Below are 21521 nucleotides of genomic sequence, written 5' to 3'. Positions count from 1 at the left end.
TCAAGCAACTTAAAGAAGTCCAGACGCTTTTCTTTCCAAGCTCCTTAGACCAATCTGACCTAATACTAACAAGGTGTACTATATATGGTGCACACACGTGTCACTGCTGACAGGGTAGCCCTCTGATCAACCCTCTGAACCACCGATTCCCACCTGTTCAAGGAAGCACGATGTTCATTGATCCTACAGTACACACATGGAAAACCACAACACCAAGCATAAAGTGGCTGCAAAGAGCAAAATCACAGATCAACAGCAGCATGCATCTAGAGTTATGTTTCCCGGTGAAGTATTCACTCACGTCATGTACTTCCCCTCCTTCACTGAGCCCTGAGGGGACTGTAAGTAAGTAAAGTTTATTTATTAAGCGCTCTTCATAGACAGGCCGTCACAAAGCGCTGTACACAGAGATTAAAATAAACAGACAGTTAAGTAACAAAATAGACAATATACACAATATAAAAGGTTAAAAGTAAATAAATAAGTAAAATAGTAAAATAATACTGCAGCTCCTAAGAGCTGGTGGCTAACTTTGTTTGCCAGTGACTTCAGTGGAAACAGCTGCCCGCTGTGGCTCAAATAACACTGGCTGCTTAACTGAAAAGAACTTTTCACACTAAATTAAATCCAATGTTGATAAAATAATGCTCATTATAGCAGCTTTCTAATGCTAGGTTCAGGTTTTAACTTAATCCATACTTTTCACGCCAACTCAAATATTAATCCTAAAATAATTCCCATGAAGTGGACGGTCAAACATTTGTTAAAACAGCAAAAAAACGTCCCCATAAACATGCTTTCATAGCACGACGCTCCCACACACTCCCACAGTCTGCAGGCTACTCCGTTTGTCCTCGTCTGCCTTATCGCCCTTGACCCTCTGATGTCTCTCTTGATAACGGCTGCAGATAGATTTGAGACACAGACGTCCTTCAGTCACTTTCTATCATCATTTTCATATTACCCACAATCCCCATCTGCGGCTATTTCTCCAGTGGTCATTACGGCCAATTAGTGTCACTCCCAGAGTCATCTACGCAGAACTATGAAGTGTTTTATGGATAAAATTTGGAGAACACAAGGAGCTCCTTCATCCTGGGAAGTCAGTCAGCAGCTTCAGTCCCTCTTCTGTCTCGTCCTTTCATCCGTCTGTCTGTCAGTCTTCACGTCTGTCACTTTTCTCTCTGTGTTACCGTCTTGTTCAGTCTCACACAGGTTTTGGCACCCGAGCGCCTCTCTGTCCATCTCTGTTTATTATCTGCTACTCGTCTCCTTTCCTTTTTTCCTCCTCCTGTAGCCTTCGTTCTCACCCCGTAAACTGTCCCCCTCCTCATTCCAGAGCTTGTTTCATTGACAAGAAGAGTTTATCATGTTCTGACCCCCATGACCTATTACCTCTCTTCATGGGAAAGTGAACTAATTAGTTGTCAGACTGCTGTTAATGTTTGTTGATCTGAAACATAACATATGCTACAGATGGATGGAATCAACCACATCCACACCTTAAACATGTCAATTTTTAAAAACTTTACTTATTGTTGGAGCTTTTTCCCAAAAGGTTTTCCCAAAGTTCTGGAGAAAAAACTGTATCTGCTTCGGGAAACTTTGCTGGGTCAGGACATTTGCAAATACCCCATCAACCTGATCGCGGTGCCAAAGCCTGTGCGTTACATACGAACGCTGAGCCCATCAGCTCCGTAACATATGCCAAGGTCGCGAATCTGAGACATCCACTTCATCCATCCATCCATCTTCATCCGCTTTGTCTGGGGCCGGGTCGCGGGGGCAGCAGCCTAAGCAAAGAGGCCCAGACCTCCCTCTCCCCAGCCACCTCCTCCAGCTTATCCGGGGGAATACCAAGGCGTTCCCAGGCCAGCCGAGAGATATAATCTCTCCAGCGTGTCCTGGGTCTGCCCCGGGGCCTCCTCCCGGTGGGACATGCCTGGAACACCTCACCCAGGAGGCGCCCAGGGGGCATCCTTGTCAGATGCCCGAACCACCTCAGCTGGCTCCTTTCGATGTGGAGCAGCATCCACTTCATTTAATTATAATCAATAAAAACAGTTAAAAACAACCGTTGAGCATAATTTTCTCTTGCAGAAAGCAAAGAGGTCCAGGTGATGGTTAAAGAAGCACCTCAGACAACATTTTGGTTTAAATTCATGACGTCAGTCCAACAGTGAAGAAAGGACAGGAGGGCGGGGGCAGAGCGAGGGGAAGACATGCGGTAAAGGATGGATGCTCTCAGCCGTACGGCACGTGGCCGCCCGCTCAGCGCCCCGAGCTTTAAAGTAGTTACTGTTACTTTTCACTGTACACTTACAAAAAGGCTTTTCAACAACTTCTGTTGAGAGTAGAAAAGTTAAAGCACACAGGGATTAAAGTTTCATTTAAAATGGAAACAGCCTGTAAGATTTGTTACTCTCTTTTTTAAATGGGACTTCTTTATGTTTTCTGTCCACAATAATAGATGTTCATAGACGTTCATGGCTGTTGTTAGTTTTGTTTTCACAGCTTCCCTCCTCACGCAGCCACAAACTGACCTGTGTCTGTTCTGTCTTCTGTTAGGTGCATGTGTAAACCACTCACTCTACAGCCACGGTTTACTTAATGTGATGACAGATTATCACTGACATGTATGAGTGGGTCAAAAACAGTGGTTACATCTGTTAAATCCGCCTGTGATTCCCCCTCATTAACATCTTTTCGGATTGGCTGAAGGGAGCGTCCTAACGTTCCCTCTGATGTGTGCTATGATGTTGAATTATTATTTATAGTGTTCCTGCGCACTGTTTTGGTAGAGCAGTGGCTTAATGAAAGTGAGCTCTGTGGATCATAACCATAGTTTCCTGCTGACTCGATGCTTGATGTCAGCTGAAGGGTGAGAAATTTCATGAGGATAATACATTTTGTTTCAGTGAACACAAAAAGTATTTGTTAATTATTTAGATCTTTAGTGTCTGTCTGTGAAGCTTTTGTATCTGCGTGTCAATCGAGTTGATCCCATAGAAAATAACTGTGCAGATGTTGATTCAACCTGAAATAACCCAACAGCTGCTCTGACCTCCGATCTTTGTCTCATCCTGTGGCGGGTTAGATCGATCAGTAAGGCATCTAACATCTAACAGCATGTTTCAGACAGAGGGTACCACAGCAAGCAGAAAAACTCAGACGTGCTGTTGAGATTTTACTTCTTTATCTCATATTGACACATCTCAAGGATTAAATGTGTAGTTAAACATCTTTAGACTGAAAGAGGAGTTTTCACTGTTCGTGGTCCTTCATGTAAAAGGCTAATAATACATGTGATGGTTGTTTCTCTTTTCACCAATAAGACATGGAGTTTGAGTGGAGGGGTTATGGGAAAAACACATGAAATATTGATGGCAGTTAAAGGCCGTGCGCAGAAACTTGTGGCTTATTTGGTCCGTTTACAGCATATCACGTTGCCTCACACTGATGTGAAGTGGTTTCTAGCTTTCAGCCTAGAGTCGGCACCGCTGAATGATATTTGGCTGAAATCACCCAGCGCCCATGCGTCCAAACAGCACTGGAGCTGCCTCTATATGCTTCCACAGATGCAGCACAGACACTCGTGTGATTTGTTCCACTAGCTGTGCATTGCTGTTTTTAATATATTACATTTTCCTCAGTTACATTGTGTTTAATGTCTTTGTAAAACTCGGTCTGGTGGTCGGTTGCACTGCATTATGCTTCGTGGTGGTTTGCTGGGTTACCGCTGGTCTTGCTCTCTTCTACTTAAAATGACTGAGAAATGGGAATCGAACATGTTCATCAAAGCAAGAGTAAAAAGAGAGCGTTTCAAGTCACACAGCCGTGGTTAATCGTCACCGCTCATCCTCCTGTTCTCGCACTTTAGCTGACTTGTTTTCGTCACAGGGATTCAGTGGGACAGCGCTGCCGCTCACTGACAGCAGATAAAGCTTAGAGCTGGCAACACCCCGCCCGATTTTCTCTGACAGAGAACAGAACGTCTCATATAAATAAACGTAACCATCGATCATTTTTTCACTTCTGAGCAGACACAGATGTGCAAACACGCATTCGTATCCATATACATCCAGAACTGCCTCGATCTGGCAGCTTTCAAACACTTAGTGTACACACCGCCCTCACTGTGGGCTCATTTTCCAGTCTTTCCATCATGGGATGACAGCCGTCTTTATATTTGTCAGATGATGACGAAGTCTAAGCGCAAAGCTCATTGAGTGCATGTCTGTCCCAAAAGCAGACTTTGCTGGATTTGTTGAAGTTTTCAGGCTCTGTGCTGCATAGATGACACATCTGAAACGTTTCAGCAAACCCGTTTTCTCCTCTCTGGCTAATCAGCATGAAGTTAGGCTTTCTCAGCCGTAATCCAATAAAGTCCCAATAATCCAAACGGCTGCAGAGAAATCACTCAGATGAAAGTGCACTAACTAGACTTGGCATCTTTGCCCATAAGTGTGAAACACAATTGCACGCACACTCAGCTGTGCATTCCTAAACAAGCACTAGCACACGCACAAAGGTAGACGCAAACCTGAGTGTCACCTGCTCATTCTTCACAAACACACATTACTATTGTGAACATCATCATTAAAATCACTGCTCAGAACATAACACGGCAGGAACACGTGTTCCTCCGTGGACACACCGTCAAGACCGTGACGTATGGATACTAAAATACTTGCTTTGGATTTCACAGTGCCGGTGTTTGGACAGTGACACGTTTTTGTAGTTTTGCCTCTGACCAGCACGATGGGGGACTTTAAATCATACAAGCAGGATGTGATTGAAGAGCCAACTGTCAGCGTTATTTCAGGCCGTTTAACAAAATTGCTCCATTAACTGTTCAGCATTGGCAGATGTTTTTATACATAGTGCCCCATTTTCAGATGGTCGAAAGTAATTGGACAAACTAACAGAATTTTAAATAGAAGGAATGGTTTTAATATTTGGTTGAAAGTCAGTGAGTGAAGTGTAGAACATTTCCTCCAACGATATTTTTCTCTTCCTTCTATCTGCTACATTTCGTTTGTTTCGTCTTTCCAAAAAGTTGTGTTTTGTCCAAACTGTGTTGGCTCTTTTCCGTGAAGGCCAGCCTGTGCTTCCTGTTCCTGGGTGTAACCAGCGGTTCACAACTATGAACTTGTTTTTCGTAACCAACTAAAGATTGTCGATTTGATCGCTCCTTAAGTTTTTGCTATTACACTCATGGGATTATTTTGGATTTAATGATGGGCATGTTCACTTGCACTGACATCTCCTTCAACCTCGTACTGAGAGCTTGAGTGGACAGTACCACCAAAACATACCAAGTTCAACACTCAGAATCAGCTCCAGACCTCCAGGATCTGCTTCATTTACCATTAGAAAAATACAGTAGCAGGTTTCGCCTGGACATAAAAGAGCTTGTCGGTCAGTCGTCCAGTTACTTTTGAGCTACTGAAAAAAACTGGCTTTGTGTAAAAATGGCTGTAGTTGATAAACTGTCACAGTCGGGGTGTTTGCGGAGTGGACGCAGAAGCAGACACAGGAGAGAGAAAATGAAGGTTTAACAAAAAGCCGTTTATTTGGCTGATAGTAAAAAACCACCAAACAAAGGCGAGGCGAACTGGGGCAAAACTAAACTAGAAACTAAACTGGGAGCAGCTAAACTTACTATGACGACTAAGACGTGAGACATAACATGTAAACTGAACAGCAGCATGCAAAACTTTGAACATGAAGTAAACTAAACCTGCCAAGAACACGAACACGAAGAGTAGAAAGCAAGACTCTGCGACCCGACGTGAAGTAAACAGACGACCCAACAATGAAGAGAGGAACACAGAGGACACATGCACAGAAGGGTAACAAGGGAAGTGGAAACACCTGGAAACACAGCTGATACAAGTGAACACGACGCCACAGGGGAAGCAAAACTAAACACACCGAACATGGAAACACAAGACTTTCAGACAAAACAGGAAACATGGAAAGACATGGCTTGACGACGGGACATGGAACACGCAGACATGAAACGCACAATAGACAGAACGATACACAAGGAGAGGAAGATAGAAACAGGAAGCAACACATGAACAAGGGAGCATGGATGAAACTAAGACATACTAATAATACACTAGAACTTACCAATTACTCTAATAAATCATGAGGAATCAAAAACAGTAAATAAACCTAAAATGCTGGTCACAGTCCCGCTGTCATAAACAGCTCATGCATTAGTTTTGTTAATGTCCTTGAATCAGAGCTGAAGGTCTACACGAGGGCTGTTCGATATAACGATATAAAAACATTTATCGTGTCCTATCACGCTATCGTTGGTTTCGTGGTGTCGTAAAATAAACTGTTTATATTAATATTGTTTCATCGTTTGATGGTCATTGTAGTGGCTACATTAATTTCTTAAAGTAAACCTTTCACAATAAAGCTTAAGATCCTGTTGAGACTTTTCAAAATAAACTGAATCATGTGAAAGAGTATGCAGAGTTTATGGATGAGAAACAAAAAAGAGCCGTCAGGTGCTAAAAAATAAACCTTAGACTCAGACCTTGAAAGGAAACGGCGGCCGTTACAACTTGTGTCTAAAAATGTGTCGTTGCATGCATCGGTTAAAACACTCGACTCCAGCTACACGACGCCCAGCTGGAAACACTTCAAGTCGAGCTGCCCGAGATTCACAGAATTTACAGAAAATGTTACATTTTTGTGATTTATATCGTTATCGGGAAGACAGATGTCTGATATCGGGATATGGTCATATCGCACAGCCCTAGTCTACACTTACTGAAGCTGACCGATTGATCCAGCGTGATGGCATACAGAGGCAGAGCTACAAAAAAAGTGTGTCACTTGCCAAAATTGTACCAGTTGGATTGTATTCACATGAATCCCAGTACACTGCTGTACTCCCAAATTAAAGTGCACAGCTGTTGCCAGTATTGAATCCTTTTTCTACAGTTTGCTTACAATAAACATAATTTACGCTTTACTGCTGTTAATGCATTTTAATGATGAGAAAGCTTTCCTTTCTTTGCTTCGATAAACTAATAAAGCATTAAAAAAACTTGGATTGTTTCCGAATACTCACATCCCGTTAGATAACTCACCGACTGAAACTCTAAACATGTCTAAGAGTAAATGACATTAAGACATTTGGACTTTGGAGAAGTTTGTAAAGCTAAAAAGCTAAAAATCTGAGTTATTACAGGCAACTGAGAATTAAAGCGCTCGTGTTTGAAATGCACAGGTCTCCATGTATGGGTCTGTACTATTGCCTCCCATCAGGGGCCATTCAGCAACGTTTCCTTTACTATATCAGCTCCACAGTATAATACTGCACATGTGCAGAGCAGTTCCTGCACATGCTTCAGGATGTTTATGGCTACATTGTGTATTTTCAGGATGCTTGTCTGACAGTAGTAGATAGAGCCAGAAATGTAAAGCTAAAGTACAATGATATTCAATCCATATTCAAACATCTATTGTGCTGTGCAACCAAACATTGTTAAACCTGCTGAACTGTAGTTGAAACTCACTATGTAGGCTGAGTCTGTAGACGCTTTCCTTGTGCCAGTGCAAGTGGAAAGAGTTCAAGTGGAAGTGGACAAACTGGTTCAGGTAATTACAGAAGAAGGTGTGACTGAGGCTGGGGTCATGTGGAAGTAATCCAAATGGACACACAGAGAAGGCATTTCAAAAATCCACATCCATTTATTAAATTGCATTATGTAACCTTTTTTTTATCATAGCGCTAAAAACCCTTTAAATCCACACATTTGTATCAGTATTTCCTGAGCCGCTCCTTCCCTCAGACACTGTCACATTTACAAGTGTAACTTTGTTCTCACAGCTTTGAACCATCAGCAGTAACAGAGACTTCTGTCAGATAAGAGGACGTACAAATGCAGCTCTTTGGAGGTGTTCATTGCACAAACAGTATTGTCTGGCTTTTTCTTTTTCGAGGCAGGAGGTCATGTGATGAGCCGATTAGTTTTTATTGACAGTTGTAATAAAGAGATTAGCGATGGCACACTGGAAATGTTCTGGGATTGAGAAACTCACAGCATCTACAGTAATTTCCATCACCTGTCGACCTGCCGGACGTACTGCAGAAAATCAGCATCTGCATGAGAAAGGCGGGACAGGTTTTTTACTTCATTTCAAAAACTAAAAAAAATGTCCAAGATTTTCTCTAGCAACTTTTTTTAAACACCCATTTATCGGGGATTAGCTCATAACTCATGTGGTGGCACAGTAAAGTCGGGCCTGGGTTCAAAGCTACCAGCTGTTAAATCACAAATTAACTTTGACTTTTGTGGAAAGCTGAATTCAATTTCACTTAAAACACTAAAGCTACAGACCACAAAACCAAAACAAAATACTGAAAGGGGCTAAAAAGTAGAGTAAAGGTGAGTAAAGTGAAGGTGAGTATAAAGTTACTTTAACATGATAAGACATACCTGCTGCCTTGCCGCCTTAAGATGTTGCTGATTTCTAAGGATGAACCAGGAAATTGCTTAGAGTTTGTAGCTATGAACAAGTGTTCTCTTGTAAACAGTAATGTGAGTCATTGTTACCAGAAGGTTAATGATTATAGCAGCTTTAAGTCAACGAAACGGGAAAGCCGCGCCTTTGCAATGCAAGAAAGTAACCAAACGATTGGCCTTGAATGCTGGCTTCACATCCTCACATCCACGTCGTCAGTCTCCCACAGTCACAAACATGCAAACTATGCCTTCATTAGCTCTCTGGCAGACACAGAGCAGGGAATCTTTGAACGTATGCATCTTGTCTTTATATACAGAGCTATAACTCAGCGTGAGTGAAAGTCTTACACCTGCCTGAACCTTGCTTTAATGCCCAATAAATTTCAGCTCCCTGTAAAACAGCAGACAGAAACTTCACAGCCAAGCAGGAAGTTGTGATCTGACATCTCTACCCACGCATTCCAGGTTCATTATATTCAGCAGCATCACTGCATGGGACCTGCACAGAGAACGTGCGGGTAAAGTAGAATATTCGCATCGAATGAGTGGGCGGAAGAGGGAGTGAAAGAAAGAAAGGAGTGGGCTGAGGTTTAATGCTTAAACAAAGAAATCCTTTGGCGGCGTCTATTGTTGAGGAATCTTTCACTTATCTTCAAGGAGAGGCCTCGACAGCAACCTGAATGAGTGGGTTGAAAGGGGTAGGCTAGCATTTGAACTGTGAACCGGAGGTCGAGCGTCCCTATGAAGTCCTTGTACACACAGTGAAAGGCACACGGATCGCCACGGATGACTCGAGTGCACTCACTCATGCTTGAGCGATCCCATTTGGAGAGGCTAACGTACAGAAAAGGCAGGCGCACGCATATTTCCAGGCTCTGCACACGTTTTACTGGCACGCACACCAGGACGTGCGTGACTATGTAAACTTCTCTCTGATTGTTTAGCCTGACGGTCACCAAGATATACTGAGAATGTCTAGGATTCTGCCATTTGCTTTAATATTATTGCTAAGACACATCAGCATTCGGAGGTCTGCGGGGGATTTTTGGTGACCCACTTGAATTTTAGCCATTTATGGAAGCGTGCGCATTTAGAGCATAAGTGCTCAAAGCCTTAAAATCACAGTTGCCCAGAATAGCAAGGTAAAGCTCTCCAAGCTGTTTGTAGTACAAATGTCCTGTCATGGCATCCGTGACCCGAGTCGAGGCTCATAGTCTCAGCTGTTGAGCTGTGTGGGGGGATGTGATGGGAAGAAATCCCAGTCTTTATAACTTTCTGTAGGTTTATGTAAACAAAGGACGGCTTCCTCATATGTGATGCGCGCTGAAACTATGGTAATTAGGTTACAAAGGCTGTGCCTGGAGAGCATCCCTGTTCCCACATGGCATTAGCATATTTAAGGAGATGTTTTTTATACTGACCTAATTAACAGGAAGCAGAAAATACGGATAAAGTGAATTTGAGCGCGTTCCAAGTTTTGGTTCAATAGGAGACAAACAGCCTGATCCACCGGCTGCATAGTGCAGCGTTAAACATGTTCTAACTGTGCAGTCCTATTAAATTTACAATGAAGTTTACGCCCCTCACTTCTGAGTAATTTTGTGGGTAGATGTGTCATATAGATGGGTGATTGTTAGGGAAATATTACACTGACAGAGATGAGCTGGAGCTGATCAAACACGTGCCAAAAAGACAAATAGAGGACATGCTAATCACTTCTGTGCCAGTCAGACAAATCAAATAATTATGTTCTTCAATTCTGTTGCAACAAGAGTTAAAGTAATAGCCATGCTTAGTGCAAATTAGCAGATGTTACCATAGTAACATGCTAAAACTAGAAAGCTCATTGGAGCTTCTTAGCTGCTGCTTACATGAGATGATATTTAACACAGTCTTCAATTTAAACTGTCAACGGTTGCCCCAAAGTGCTTCATATTGGTAAACGGCCTAAAAATCTACTTGAGCATTCAAACAACATGTTACGTTCACGTAACCACCGAGATTTATGCACATTCACAACACTTCAGAGCAATTTGGGGTTCAGTATCTGACAACAGTCAGTGTTGTCTTGTGTTGTGGGTGTCAGCCACCAGGTTTAAATAAAGATAACCAACACATCAGCCCGGTTCTTAGTCTGTGTACAGATCATTGTCCATTCACACTATGGATGCTTATCAGCTTTGATAAAGTGATACAAAGCAATAATATCTGAGTAGGCCTACAGTTGGTGATTTTGAGATTGGATTTCAGCCACACAGACCGTTTGCCCGCATACAGACAAACTCACTCAAATGTTACAGGTCGACAATTCTTGGACTACGACAGAAACGTGAAAGCTTCCTGCACCCATGCCCCCTGATTCTGCACATTCATATGCAAACATCTCTTTAACAACACTGTTTACTTTTTACCCTGAGAGCGACATCAATTTCTGCTTGGAATTTCATCGCAAGTCATCCAAAAGTTGTTGAGACATTTCACTCAAAACCACAAATTTGAACTCCACGGTGGTCCTAAAAGAAAAAAAAGCTACCACGAATGCTGAGATCATTCAGCCTGTATCAGCTGGCAGGCATTACCATCCACACAGCCAAACTTAAGCACTTGAGTGTGTGAGAAATTCAACCCCCTCATTGTTTAGTCTCACCGTGCATTAAGATCGGCTGAGGGAGCACTTTATGAGGTGTTTATAATTTATAAACGAAGAGCACAAAGTGTTGGATCACATGTGGGTGAACAACAGTTGTGAACATGATATTTTGGGCTAATGCTTAGTTGAATCTAAGGATTAGTTCCCTGTAGATTTATGCAGATGTGGTCAGTTAGGTTTTGCATGCATTGATGTTAAATAAAGAGGACTAGAACCACCGAACGCTGCCTTTAAACTTCTGCGATGCTTAATGAACGGATGCTTGCTCAGACGCAATTAAGACAAGCTAAGTTGTGGACAGCAGCTCCCACATTGCTGAACAATCCGAATCTGCTCCTGTTTCCTTAATAATTCCTTAAACAGAAGAAGAGCGTTCTAAACAGAAAACCACAATGAGAAGGTTAGAAAGTGAAACAGAGTCTTGTGGTTCTGCCGGTAACTTTTGGTCAAGAAGCTTTTGGAAATTTCACATTTGATTCATTTTTCAGTGGATCCTTAAACCTTAGGCCCAGAACAAAGAAGCCTTTGTCATTCAGTTATGAAGGACTGACAGCAAATCTCGGTGTTTACGACTGACGTTTCAGTTCAGCCACAGGAGTAAGTACCAAAAACCATCAGGGCTCCGCATTCAAGACTTTTGTTCTCAGTGTCATGTTTGAGGACACCAAAATAAAAAGTTTAGACTTTTGAGTACGGAGAGAGGCGACCGACTTATTCCAAAGCCATTTGCTGCACAGGGAGGTACAACAAAGTTACACATTCATTTCATTTTGCTCCAGATTACTCCAGTGTCTGAATAAGTGTACAGTGCATTTGTCTCCCTTTGTGACCCATGTATAAGGGAACCTAAGTGTGATAACTAACAGACGGTGACAGTAAGCATGTTCTGCTCCTTGCTACCCTCCAGTGGTGATCTAATGCCTCGTCCATCAAACTACCAACGAGCCAAAACAGGTCTGCAGTCCACCTGCATCCATCTCCAACATCTCCTCCGCTCTTCCTCAGTCAATATCTGCAGCTTGGAGATTTTGGCAGGAGATGTGTCAGAAAGCTCTGGGTCCTCCTGATCCCGCAATCAAACCTCTGCTGGATGTCTCCAGTTCATACCAAAGCCTTTGCCGCTTTTGGAATACTTCACACATCTGTCAAAACAGATCACTTGAGTTCAAACAGATGTCAGAGGGGCAAACTGCACCGTCATGGGCCAATACATTCTTCTTCCTGATACGTCACTTTGTGTGTGCGTATGTGTGTGTCCATCACAGGCCAACCATGGTGACTCCTTCATAGCCTGCTGGTTGCAGCAAAAGGAAGCCTTTTAAGAAGCAAAGCCCCCCCTCTGCCCCTGTCAGTCTGTCTTTTTTCTTGTCTTGTCTCCCCTCCCTGCCTTGTTGTCACTCTTTCACTCTCTTTTGCCATGCCCGCTTGCTTGGTCTCACTCCAGATAGCCTTTTATACCACTTTTTCTACTCCTGCAGAGACAGAGAACGTTTTATGCCTACTTGTCTCCGTCTGATTTTTTTTCTTTTAGCTTCCTATCTCTTGCTTCCACTCGACCAATCAACTCGTTCTCCATCTCCATCTTGTGTCCTCCTGTCTGTGGTTACAGCTCAACTTGAATGCACACGTGAACAGCTGCTTTTCGTCACAGACAGCATCAGCAGCACAGAAACCTGATAGAAACCTCTGTCGCAGGAGCTCAGCTCCCAGAAGCTTGGCCTATCCTGCCGACACATACACACTAACTACAAACACATGCAGGCCTCGAGGCAGACCCACACCACATGTGAGTGCAGTGAACCTTTTTATTCACACACATGTGCGACTACCTACATCATCAGATCAGTTCTTTATTCATCCATTTACAGCCGTACAAGTCACTCGCATTGTCTGAGGGGGTCGTCCACACACGGGCCCCTGAAGGAGGCGATCAATTACATGCTAATAACAACCTACGGGGTGGATACAGGATAATAAAAATTATACGCCCACTAACAATATCATTGGCCGGGTCTGAGCTGGGACGCCATCAGTGACTACTAAGCAGCTGTCTTAGGATCAAAACGGGAATGGTGCAAATCCAGCTGAACCAGCAGTTCTGAAAAATGAAGCCAACATGAAAGGTTAAAAAAAACTAACGGAATTACAAAGCATGTTTACAGGATAGAACAGACGGGTAACAGACGTCTCCGAAAACGTCGGAGCCCTTTTGAAAATATGTGGTGTCCTGATAAACTGAGCAGATATTTGAGGTTTACACAGCTACATTCTCGCCTGAAAATATGTTAAACGTTTATTTTGTGACCCAGAAAGAATAATAAGAGTAATATTAAAACTAACTAGCTGCCGCCATTGTTGGAAACTGAGCTGGGCTGCGCTATGAATTCTGGGATAGGTTGGGCCCGACCCATCCTTCATATCTGGGGAAATGAAGAATGCATTTTTCGGCATGGTGGAGTCTTCGAATTTGGACAGACTTCGCCGTGTCGCTGTAACGTAATTGGTCTACAAATGCGGCCTCCGAAGGATGCAGCCGCTAACTTTGGAGACAGCTACGATACCGGACACTGCTCCTTCTTCTTCGGGGTTTGGCATCCTTGTACATGCAGTGCTGCCATCTTCTGTTTCAGTCCGTTATTACACTCTTAAATCCTGCTATTATTCCTGCGTCCTTTGGGATCTTACAAAGCTTCAAACGACACGTCGACTATTAAATCAGTCGTCGACGATTTTGATAGTCGACGTAATCGTGACTAGTCGACTATTCGTGGCAGCCCTAATGGAGAGTTTCCCTTTTATAAAAGTTTCACGGCCATTTGAAAGTTAATCCAAGCTAAAGAAGCTAGCAACTGTGGCAACCTGCTGGCAACCAAAGCAACTCCTAGGAGATTTTTGTGCAGCACTTTCTTTGTAAACTCAGACAGCCAGAGCCAGCAACCTCCAGGAACCATTTGCCAACCAGTCTGGGAATACACATCATTCCCTAGCAGCCCTGGTTGTATCACATCCTTTATGGCAGACAGCTCCTGAACAATGTGAGCCCTTTCACCTCTACTTAACAAGCTCCAAAGCAGAATGATAAATCCTCCTCTGACACTTGAAGCCTGTGAGAGATTCAGGGCCTCCTGAAAAATTTTCACTTGGGGATCTGGAACAGTAAATGTCTGTAATTCCTATAAGCTCTGTCCAGCTCCGGGGCCCCTGAATCATCACACTCCACCCACCCACTCACCCACTCACTCACTTACTCACGCTTTATTCCCGATTCTCTGCTGCGTAAGAGACTTTATCACCAATAACACATTTCATGTGAAAATGAGAATTCAGACCACGTGTGAGCTGCTTATAAACGGCCCATTCATTTGATGCTTGAATGGTTTAAACAGATACAAGCAAACTTTAAACAGTTGTTGACTAATAGATTGTTGCATCCATGAGTTCATCCATGAACGGACCAGTGGGGAAATTCACAGGTCTCGAACCTTTCTTTGGAGAAGAAAAAATAACAAAGCAAACTTTTTTAACCAAAGAGTTTAATTTGAAACTATTTTTAGGTAAACAAACGTTTTAAACTGAACGAGTCACAGGTTGGTGATCTCTGCGCGCGGTGGACCTTACCTGTGCCTGCTCGCCGCTCTCTGACCCGCTGGAACTGTAGACTCCGCGTATCCCAGACCCGAACACACACGGGCTAGTAAGAAGGTAAGCAGGTAAAATAAATGCTCCATCATTAAATCCAATGTAAGTCAAAGACAAATGAAAGTCATTTAGGTCCAAAGTCTCTCCAAGAAAAAGCCCGCTGGATCCGTTCAGTGACGCACAGTCGGTAAATGCAGACGCAGAGCCATGACTTCACAGGATGATGAAGACCCGCAGAGTCCAGTCAAGTGCATTTCAGACGCTAAACTGCGAGCGTGCTGGAGGCAGACTTCCGCTGAAGAGCGAAGGAACAAGAAGCAAGTTTGCTGAGCTCAGTGAGCCCCATGCCAGCTCCCTCCCTCCCTGCATGCCCCCTACCCTCCCCCGTTTGTCTGTTTCGCTTTGATACTCAGTTTACTGGAAGTGCACTTCGCTTTCTACTCTGCTTCCCAAGTGTACTCATGTCGACGTGCGTGACGCTTTTCAGTGTGTTGTTATCTTTTTAGTAAGTAGTAAAGTTGATTTATTAAACGCTTTTCATAGACAGACAGTCACACGCACAGAGCAAAGTTATTTTTAAACTTTACTTAATAAACGTTATAACCTAAATCGTCAGAATACGAAGTAGACTCCTCTGCTCTCAGGCCCTGCGCCAAAATCACAGTGTAAATATAACTGTGGATAAACTGTATAGAAAAGATGGCCATAACTTATCTAGATGGATGAGTTAGAACAACAACCTGTCTCTGAACTATTAAAACCGCCCAAAAATATACTTTAAAATGTGTCAGTTTGGACACATTTCAAAGTATATTTATTTTAATATGTGCTCACGTTAAAATAAATCACACTGAGCTAAAGTCAAGGCTCTGAGGCATGAAACATGCTTATTTATTTCTGATATTGTCCCAGTTACTTATTTTACTTTGTTTTACACGCTGTAACTGTAAAACTTTTAGTCTCATCTTTTAAGCCAGCCTGGAATAGAAAATCGATTAACTCAAAGTAAGGATTTTATATCGTAGGCTGATGTCAGATTTCAGTCTGAGAAGCAGATGACATCGAGCGACTCCAATCAAACGCACACAGACAGCAAGTAGTCGAAGCATTGTGGATATTCTTGTGCTCTCTGAGCCAAGAGAGAGCTTTTATTCATGCCATGATTTACGCTGCTCTTCATTTCCTGCTTCAGTTCTCTTCCTGCTATTATACGTATCCAAAGTGGGCCAACATGCCCAACAGTTAAATATAGACGGCTGCGATCTCAGCAGCTCTCCTGTGAGTGACACGGTGTCCAAAGTCGGTTTAAAAACAGTCGTTTTTATTTGTACCGTGCTTTCAAATGTATTTGGAAACATTTGCTGAACTCTAATTGTCCACACTCTGTGATTCAGACGAAAAAGGGGGGAAAGGACACACTGGCTGTCATGGTCCGTGGGAGTACCCGGAGGGGTTTTCCTTCTGTGGCTGCTGAGCCATCCCTTTGGGGCGGAGACTGCAGTGCTTCACCTGAGCCTCTTCTGCGAGCAATCAGCGGGAGACCTACTTAAGCTGACTCGACTGCTTCTCCTCGCCAGTTTGTTCTACTCTTCTCGGTGGTAAATGACGTTTGCCCTTCGTGGTTTTCCTCGTGTGATTTATCTCTTGGAGTAATTTCTGTCTTCCCTTCATTCCGTGGAGTTCCAACCCTGGCTTCACCTTACTTGGACAGTCTCTGTCTCCCTGCCTGCTCACCCGCCTGCCCTCCGAACTCCACGCTTGAGCTTGAGACCCTCCAGACACTTTCCACGGACCTCTCTCCCCTCCCCTCAGTGATACTAACCCGGACTGGCACAGTAAGGCAAACAATTCTCCAGTTTCTAGTTATCAAGCTCCAGTTTTCTCTTCAGACTATAGCTCCCTCTCCCTCTGTTACAGAAAATTCCCCCGGCTCTCCGACCTCTTCCCCATTCCTGCAACTAGCCTTATTGGGCCTCCCTCGTCACTTTAGGTCACTGTTCCAAATAAATATCGCTGTAAAGCATTCCTCGCCCGTGTTTGTCTGCGTTTTTGGCTCCACTTTCCTCGCAAACCTTTCGGTTCATGACACTGGGTTTGTTTTTCGCGTTTGGTTATTCATGTTCAGAGAGCCTCGAACAGTTTCTGTGTCCTGATGAGCAACTTTTGTGAGACTGGTTGTAGGAGGCTGTTTTCTTTCCCTGGAGTTCTCTTGGTCTGTTGGTTTATTTCTTTCACTCACTGAAAGCTGTGCATCTCCTCCACTGCTGCCACAGAAGAATGCCCAGCTCAGCAGCCCTCCCATCAACCCACAAATGAGATCAGCTCTCCCAGCTGCGCTGTTGCCGACTCCCCACTGAGAGCAGAGCCAGGCATGCTGAGGAGCATAGACCATAACAGGAACATGCAGCTGTACCTGCAGCTGTATGCATGATGATAAACGGATAGTTGGCAAATTAAAGATAAACTCTGCTAGGCCATGACTCAGATATATCATTGAAATACACCCAACAGTGTTAGGAAGCCAGGTGTGGTACAAGCTGATGCATGACTGCCATGCTTGCCCTTTTTGATGTTTTCTACCAAGCAGCTCAGCATCCTCATAAGTCAGAGTGACAGTTAGCAAAGCATCTGCTGGGCTTGTAAAATTGGCCATTGCCCAGTTCTAGCTTTGTGAACTGGATTTCCAGCGCAGTGACCCCTGACCTACGCAGATCCATACCAAACTAAATTCCTTCCAAAGAAACGCTGGAACATATTTATCAGATTGGGAAGTAGTGGCCTGTGTTTAGCAATGGTAGAGCCACTGTACTTTATTCCACAGGCTCATGGCTCATTAACTGCTGCTGCAGGCTGTAACATTGCTACTGTACCTTTCAAATGACCTGTTGCTGGTGTGAGATGCAGGCCAGCCTGCAGTCGAGGTGATAAGAGTGAGAATGAATGAGCGGCCTCACAAACCACGTGGTGTGTGACACAAGCCAGATATAAGAAGAATCTGAACTCGAACTAAATGACGGGGAGCGCTGTGAAAAAGACGTTCATCATGTTGGAACGTGCAAAATACATCCCTCCCTTTGTTTACAGTGAATCTTAAAGAAAGGGATTTTTCTGGACAGCAGACACGGACGTGGTGACGCCCTGTTATTTTCAGACAAAACCCTTAACTTGCCTCCTTTTCTGAAGCCAAACTTTCCCAAGATTAATTGGTAGCAATTTCCGAATTGCAAGTACTAAGATGATGAAATTAGTACCAGTTGGAATTTAAAAGTGCAACAAGTCCACGAGTCAACTGGAGACAGGTGTTGCCAGCTTATCTACTGCACATTTTTAACACTTAAGCTCACTGTGGAGTGTTTGCTGTGGAGTGGACTCTACCCTTCACAGAGAAAACTAAACGAGACAGTAATACAGAAACCTCTTACTGCATTTATTTTCATCGCCATAATTAATGTGCTGGTTATTTTATCTTATACATCTAAGAATATACAGAATATGTGCTCTTTTAGTGCTCTGAGCTAAATGCTAACAAGAATATGCTAACAAAGGAGAAATCTCTGGGGCTGAAATGTTAAGTCGGCTCAGAATCAGAATCAGAATACTTTATTGATCCCTGGGGGAAATTATTTTCCCAAAGAAGTGCCAAAAACTGCGGTTTCTCTAATGACTACTAGACGATGACTCCAAAAACAAGCCAGGCTCCATCACCCGTACGTGTGCTGACGTAGAAAGGCCCCAACAGCACACACATGGTGAAGAGGTCCAGTTCTAACAGAGGTTAGGCCTAACACAGAGGCTGCAGCTACAGCTGGCTGAGACTTGATTTGTATGGAGTTAGCGATCAAATAATAACATTTTGTTAAGTAGACTGGCCAAAAATCTTTGATTTAGTCTAGGTGAAGGTGTGTGTGTGTGTGTGTGTGTGTGTGTGTGTGTGTGTGTGTGTGTGTGTGTGTGTGTGTGTGTGTGTGGTATGCACTGAAAAGCTTTAAACTTTTAGAGAAAAAGATTTCCAGAAACATCAAATGAGAAAATAAATAAAATTCACAACTGGAAATGAAGTAACAGGTCACGGTTGAGTATTGTAGGAATCAAAGTCTTTTTTATTACCACAGCGATTGCTCCTGGTAGCCTTTAAAAAAGAAACCAGGTTTAAGCCGTGGCTCAGGGGGTTGGGAAGTGCATCTGTAAGGTCGCCGGTTCGATCCCCGGGCTCTCCGTCCTGGTCATTGTGTCCTTGGGCAAGACACTTTACCTACCGCCTACTGGTGATGGCCAGAGGGGCCGATGGCGCGATATGTCAGCCTCGCTTCTGTCAGGGCAGCTGTGGCTACGACTGTAGCTGCCCAGTGTGTGAATTGTAAAGCGCTGTATGAATGCAATCCACTATTAAGCCACTTGGCTTAATTGGTCTTAATTTACCTGAAAGCTTCAGTCATTTCTATCTTCAAAATGTGCACTAGCTGACCTTACATTACTCAATGAGAGTAACTATTCTGAGTACTTTGGATTACTTAATATATTATCATGCTTTTTACAACCACATGAATGTCCTACTGCTGTGTGATTTATTACTATTACTGAAGGTTACTCTCCACACCAACACCAGCTAGATGTTTAAACCTTAATATAAATGAGTAACAGTAGGTGGACATTAGGTAAGGCTGCACTTTTTGCAGCGATCTTGTGTAGAAAACTATTCGGCGCGTATATAAAACAGGTCCGCGGCTCCGAACCGTAGTAAAGGACCTCTGACTTTGTGTCGGGCTCGTAGCCGAAAACTAGCTTTACTTTGTTGTCTGGGTCAACTTTGCTAGCAGAGACAGAGAGAGGCGTTGAAAGGCTGCTTATTGTTTCGGAGGAAAACACGAACACGCCGTACAGTCGAGTCTTAACAGCTTACTTACAGCTGGGCTCGTCAGGCTCTCTGTTTGGCTGCAGTGGTTATTATTATATTTACATGCTTCCAGCTCCCGTTTCTGCTCGATGACAACTCGTACTTTTCCTTTTTCTAAACATGTAACAGAAAACCCAAAAACCAAGTCAAATCAAGCCGAGCTGACTGAGCAGGAACTAGTGGACGGGGCTGTAAGAACGTCGAGCGTCTCCACACATGTCAATCCAAAGAGAATATTTCCATATCTGTTATTGTGGAGCCATACTGATAGAGATAGCATCTTGATGCTACTTTTTTCCCTCCGGGGTCACGAAGCTTGACCTTTCTCTGACCCTAACACTGTTTCTATCGTTCATATAGACCTAGAGCCAGGACGCTCTCCGCCATCTGCTGCTGTGGCAGCCGTTCTGTGCGCTGACACGCTGAAAGTTGCTGATGAGCCTCTTCTTCTTTCCTTCCTCACATTTTGCTTCGTTTCACAGGAATCTCTGGCGCTTTCATTGGTTTGTGTGGTTGCACTGTGAGGCTGCCTTTAAAAAATGTGACTGGACGACGCATCTTTTCCTTTCCTGTGGTTTTAGATTAATTGCATCTTTCTTACAGAAGAAGTTTGCACAGGGATGTTCTTGGATAGACTGTGGAGCTGTGCGGCGTTCGCTGCATGGGCCTTTGGACTCTTGACCAAAGCTCTTTGGGGAGATTAACATTCCTGTGGGGAGGGGGGACCACTGCATCACTGCCATTATAAATAGGCAAGATTAGGCCATACACAACAAAACGAACAACAAGCCTCACTGTGGTAGAAACACACAATATGTGTGGATGAAGGCATTGTTCCTATAAACAGCTAGTATACAAGCTGGTGTGTGTTTAGAGAAAAGTGCATTCGGTGCTTTTCTGTCGCTCCCATTGTGCCCGTTTCAGTTTTTATCAACTCCCACCGCTTCCCTCAAGTCTTTATCGAGACTTTGTGTGTGTGTGGTTTTGACCGGTGCATGTTTCTGATGCTTTGCAGCTGCCATGTTGACATTCTTGGTGGCTTGGCCTGCATTTCACATTTGTGCAGGTCAGAGGATTTTGTTTGCCTTAACTATTATGGGAGACCCCCAGTTGTTATTTCGCACTTTGGAGGAACCTTTAAATGCCTCTTCTAGTGTGGTATGCTCTGCTGCACCAAAAGGAGCCTCGGGGGAGGCGGCTCTGGAGTGCATTTCTATGAAACTCTGGACTCACTGACTGAGGTTGTTTCTTTGAAGGGTTTATACCCCCCCAGGCCGTTTGTACTCACAATACAGACTGGATTAATATGTCACACTGCTTTGTGTGTACAGCAAACATACAGTAGTACTAAGCAAACTCACACACAAAGTGTTCTTCATGTTGTCCAGACTTTACACAAACAGCAGGAGCCACTGTTTCTGAAACTTATCTAACCTCCAACAAAAAGTCTCCAATCTCTGAAGTTCACCTCGAGCAGAGACACGAAGGATAGAAACGAACATGAGCCTGTTTGGATCGAGCGGGAGCTCCCGGCTTCCATCATTAGGAACGCTGTCACCCAGAGCCACAATGTCAAAAGCTCAATTTAGAGGAAAACAGGCAGCGGTGTGTTCACAGTCCAAATAAAGTTCATGTGAATATCCATTCCTGCTTGTTGTGGCCGTCCCTCACTTACTGCAACAAAAGTTTGATAATGTTGAAATTTCAGTGCTGTCATGTTAACGATGGCTCACATCCTCCCAGGATTTCAGGATCGTGATCAAAGAATGAAAGCATCGTAAGGATGATGAATGTTGTTTCATTTCTTTAATCCTGCTGAGTTTCTGCTAACACAGCAATAAAA

General features: G+C 43.6%; 1 protein-coding gene across 1 annotated transcript in view; it reads right to left on the bottom strand.

Annotated features, from left to right (window-relative positions):
- Positions 1-15107, bottom strand: part of emilin1a (elastin microfibril interfacer 1a) — a 30171-nt gene extending 15064 nt beyond the window's left edge. Inside the window, exon 1 of the mRNA XM_004542308.5 lies at positions 14764-15107. Coding sequence (XP_004542365.3) covers positions 14764-14876 — 113 coding nt within the window. The 5' untranslated portion in view covers positions 14877-15107. The remainder of the gene's footprint in view (positions 1-14763) is intronic.
- Between the last annotated feature and the right edge of the window lie 6414 nt (positions 15108-21521).

The sequence above is a fragment of the Maylandia zebra genome, linkage group LG15 (assembly GCF_041146795.1).
Source record: "Maylandia zebra isolate NMK-2024a linkage group LG15, Mzebra_GT3a, whole genome shotgun sequence".
NCBI classification, from domain to species: Eukaryota; Metazoa; Chordata; class Actinopteri; order Cichliformes; family Cichlidae; genus Maylandia; species Maylandia zebra.
The sequence above is the reverse complement of the archived record's forward strand: the minus strand, read 5'-3'. Positions and strand labels throughout refer to the sequence as shown.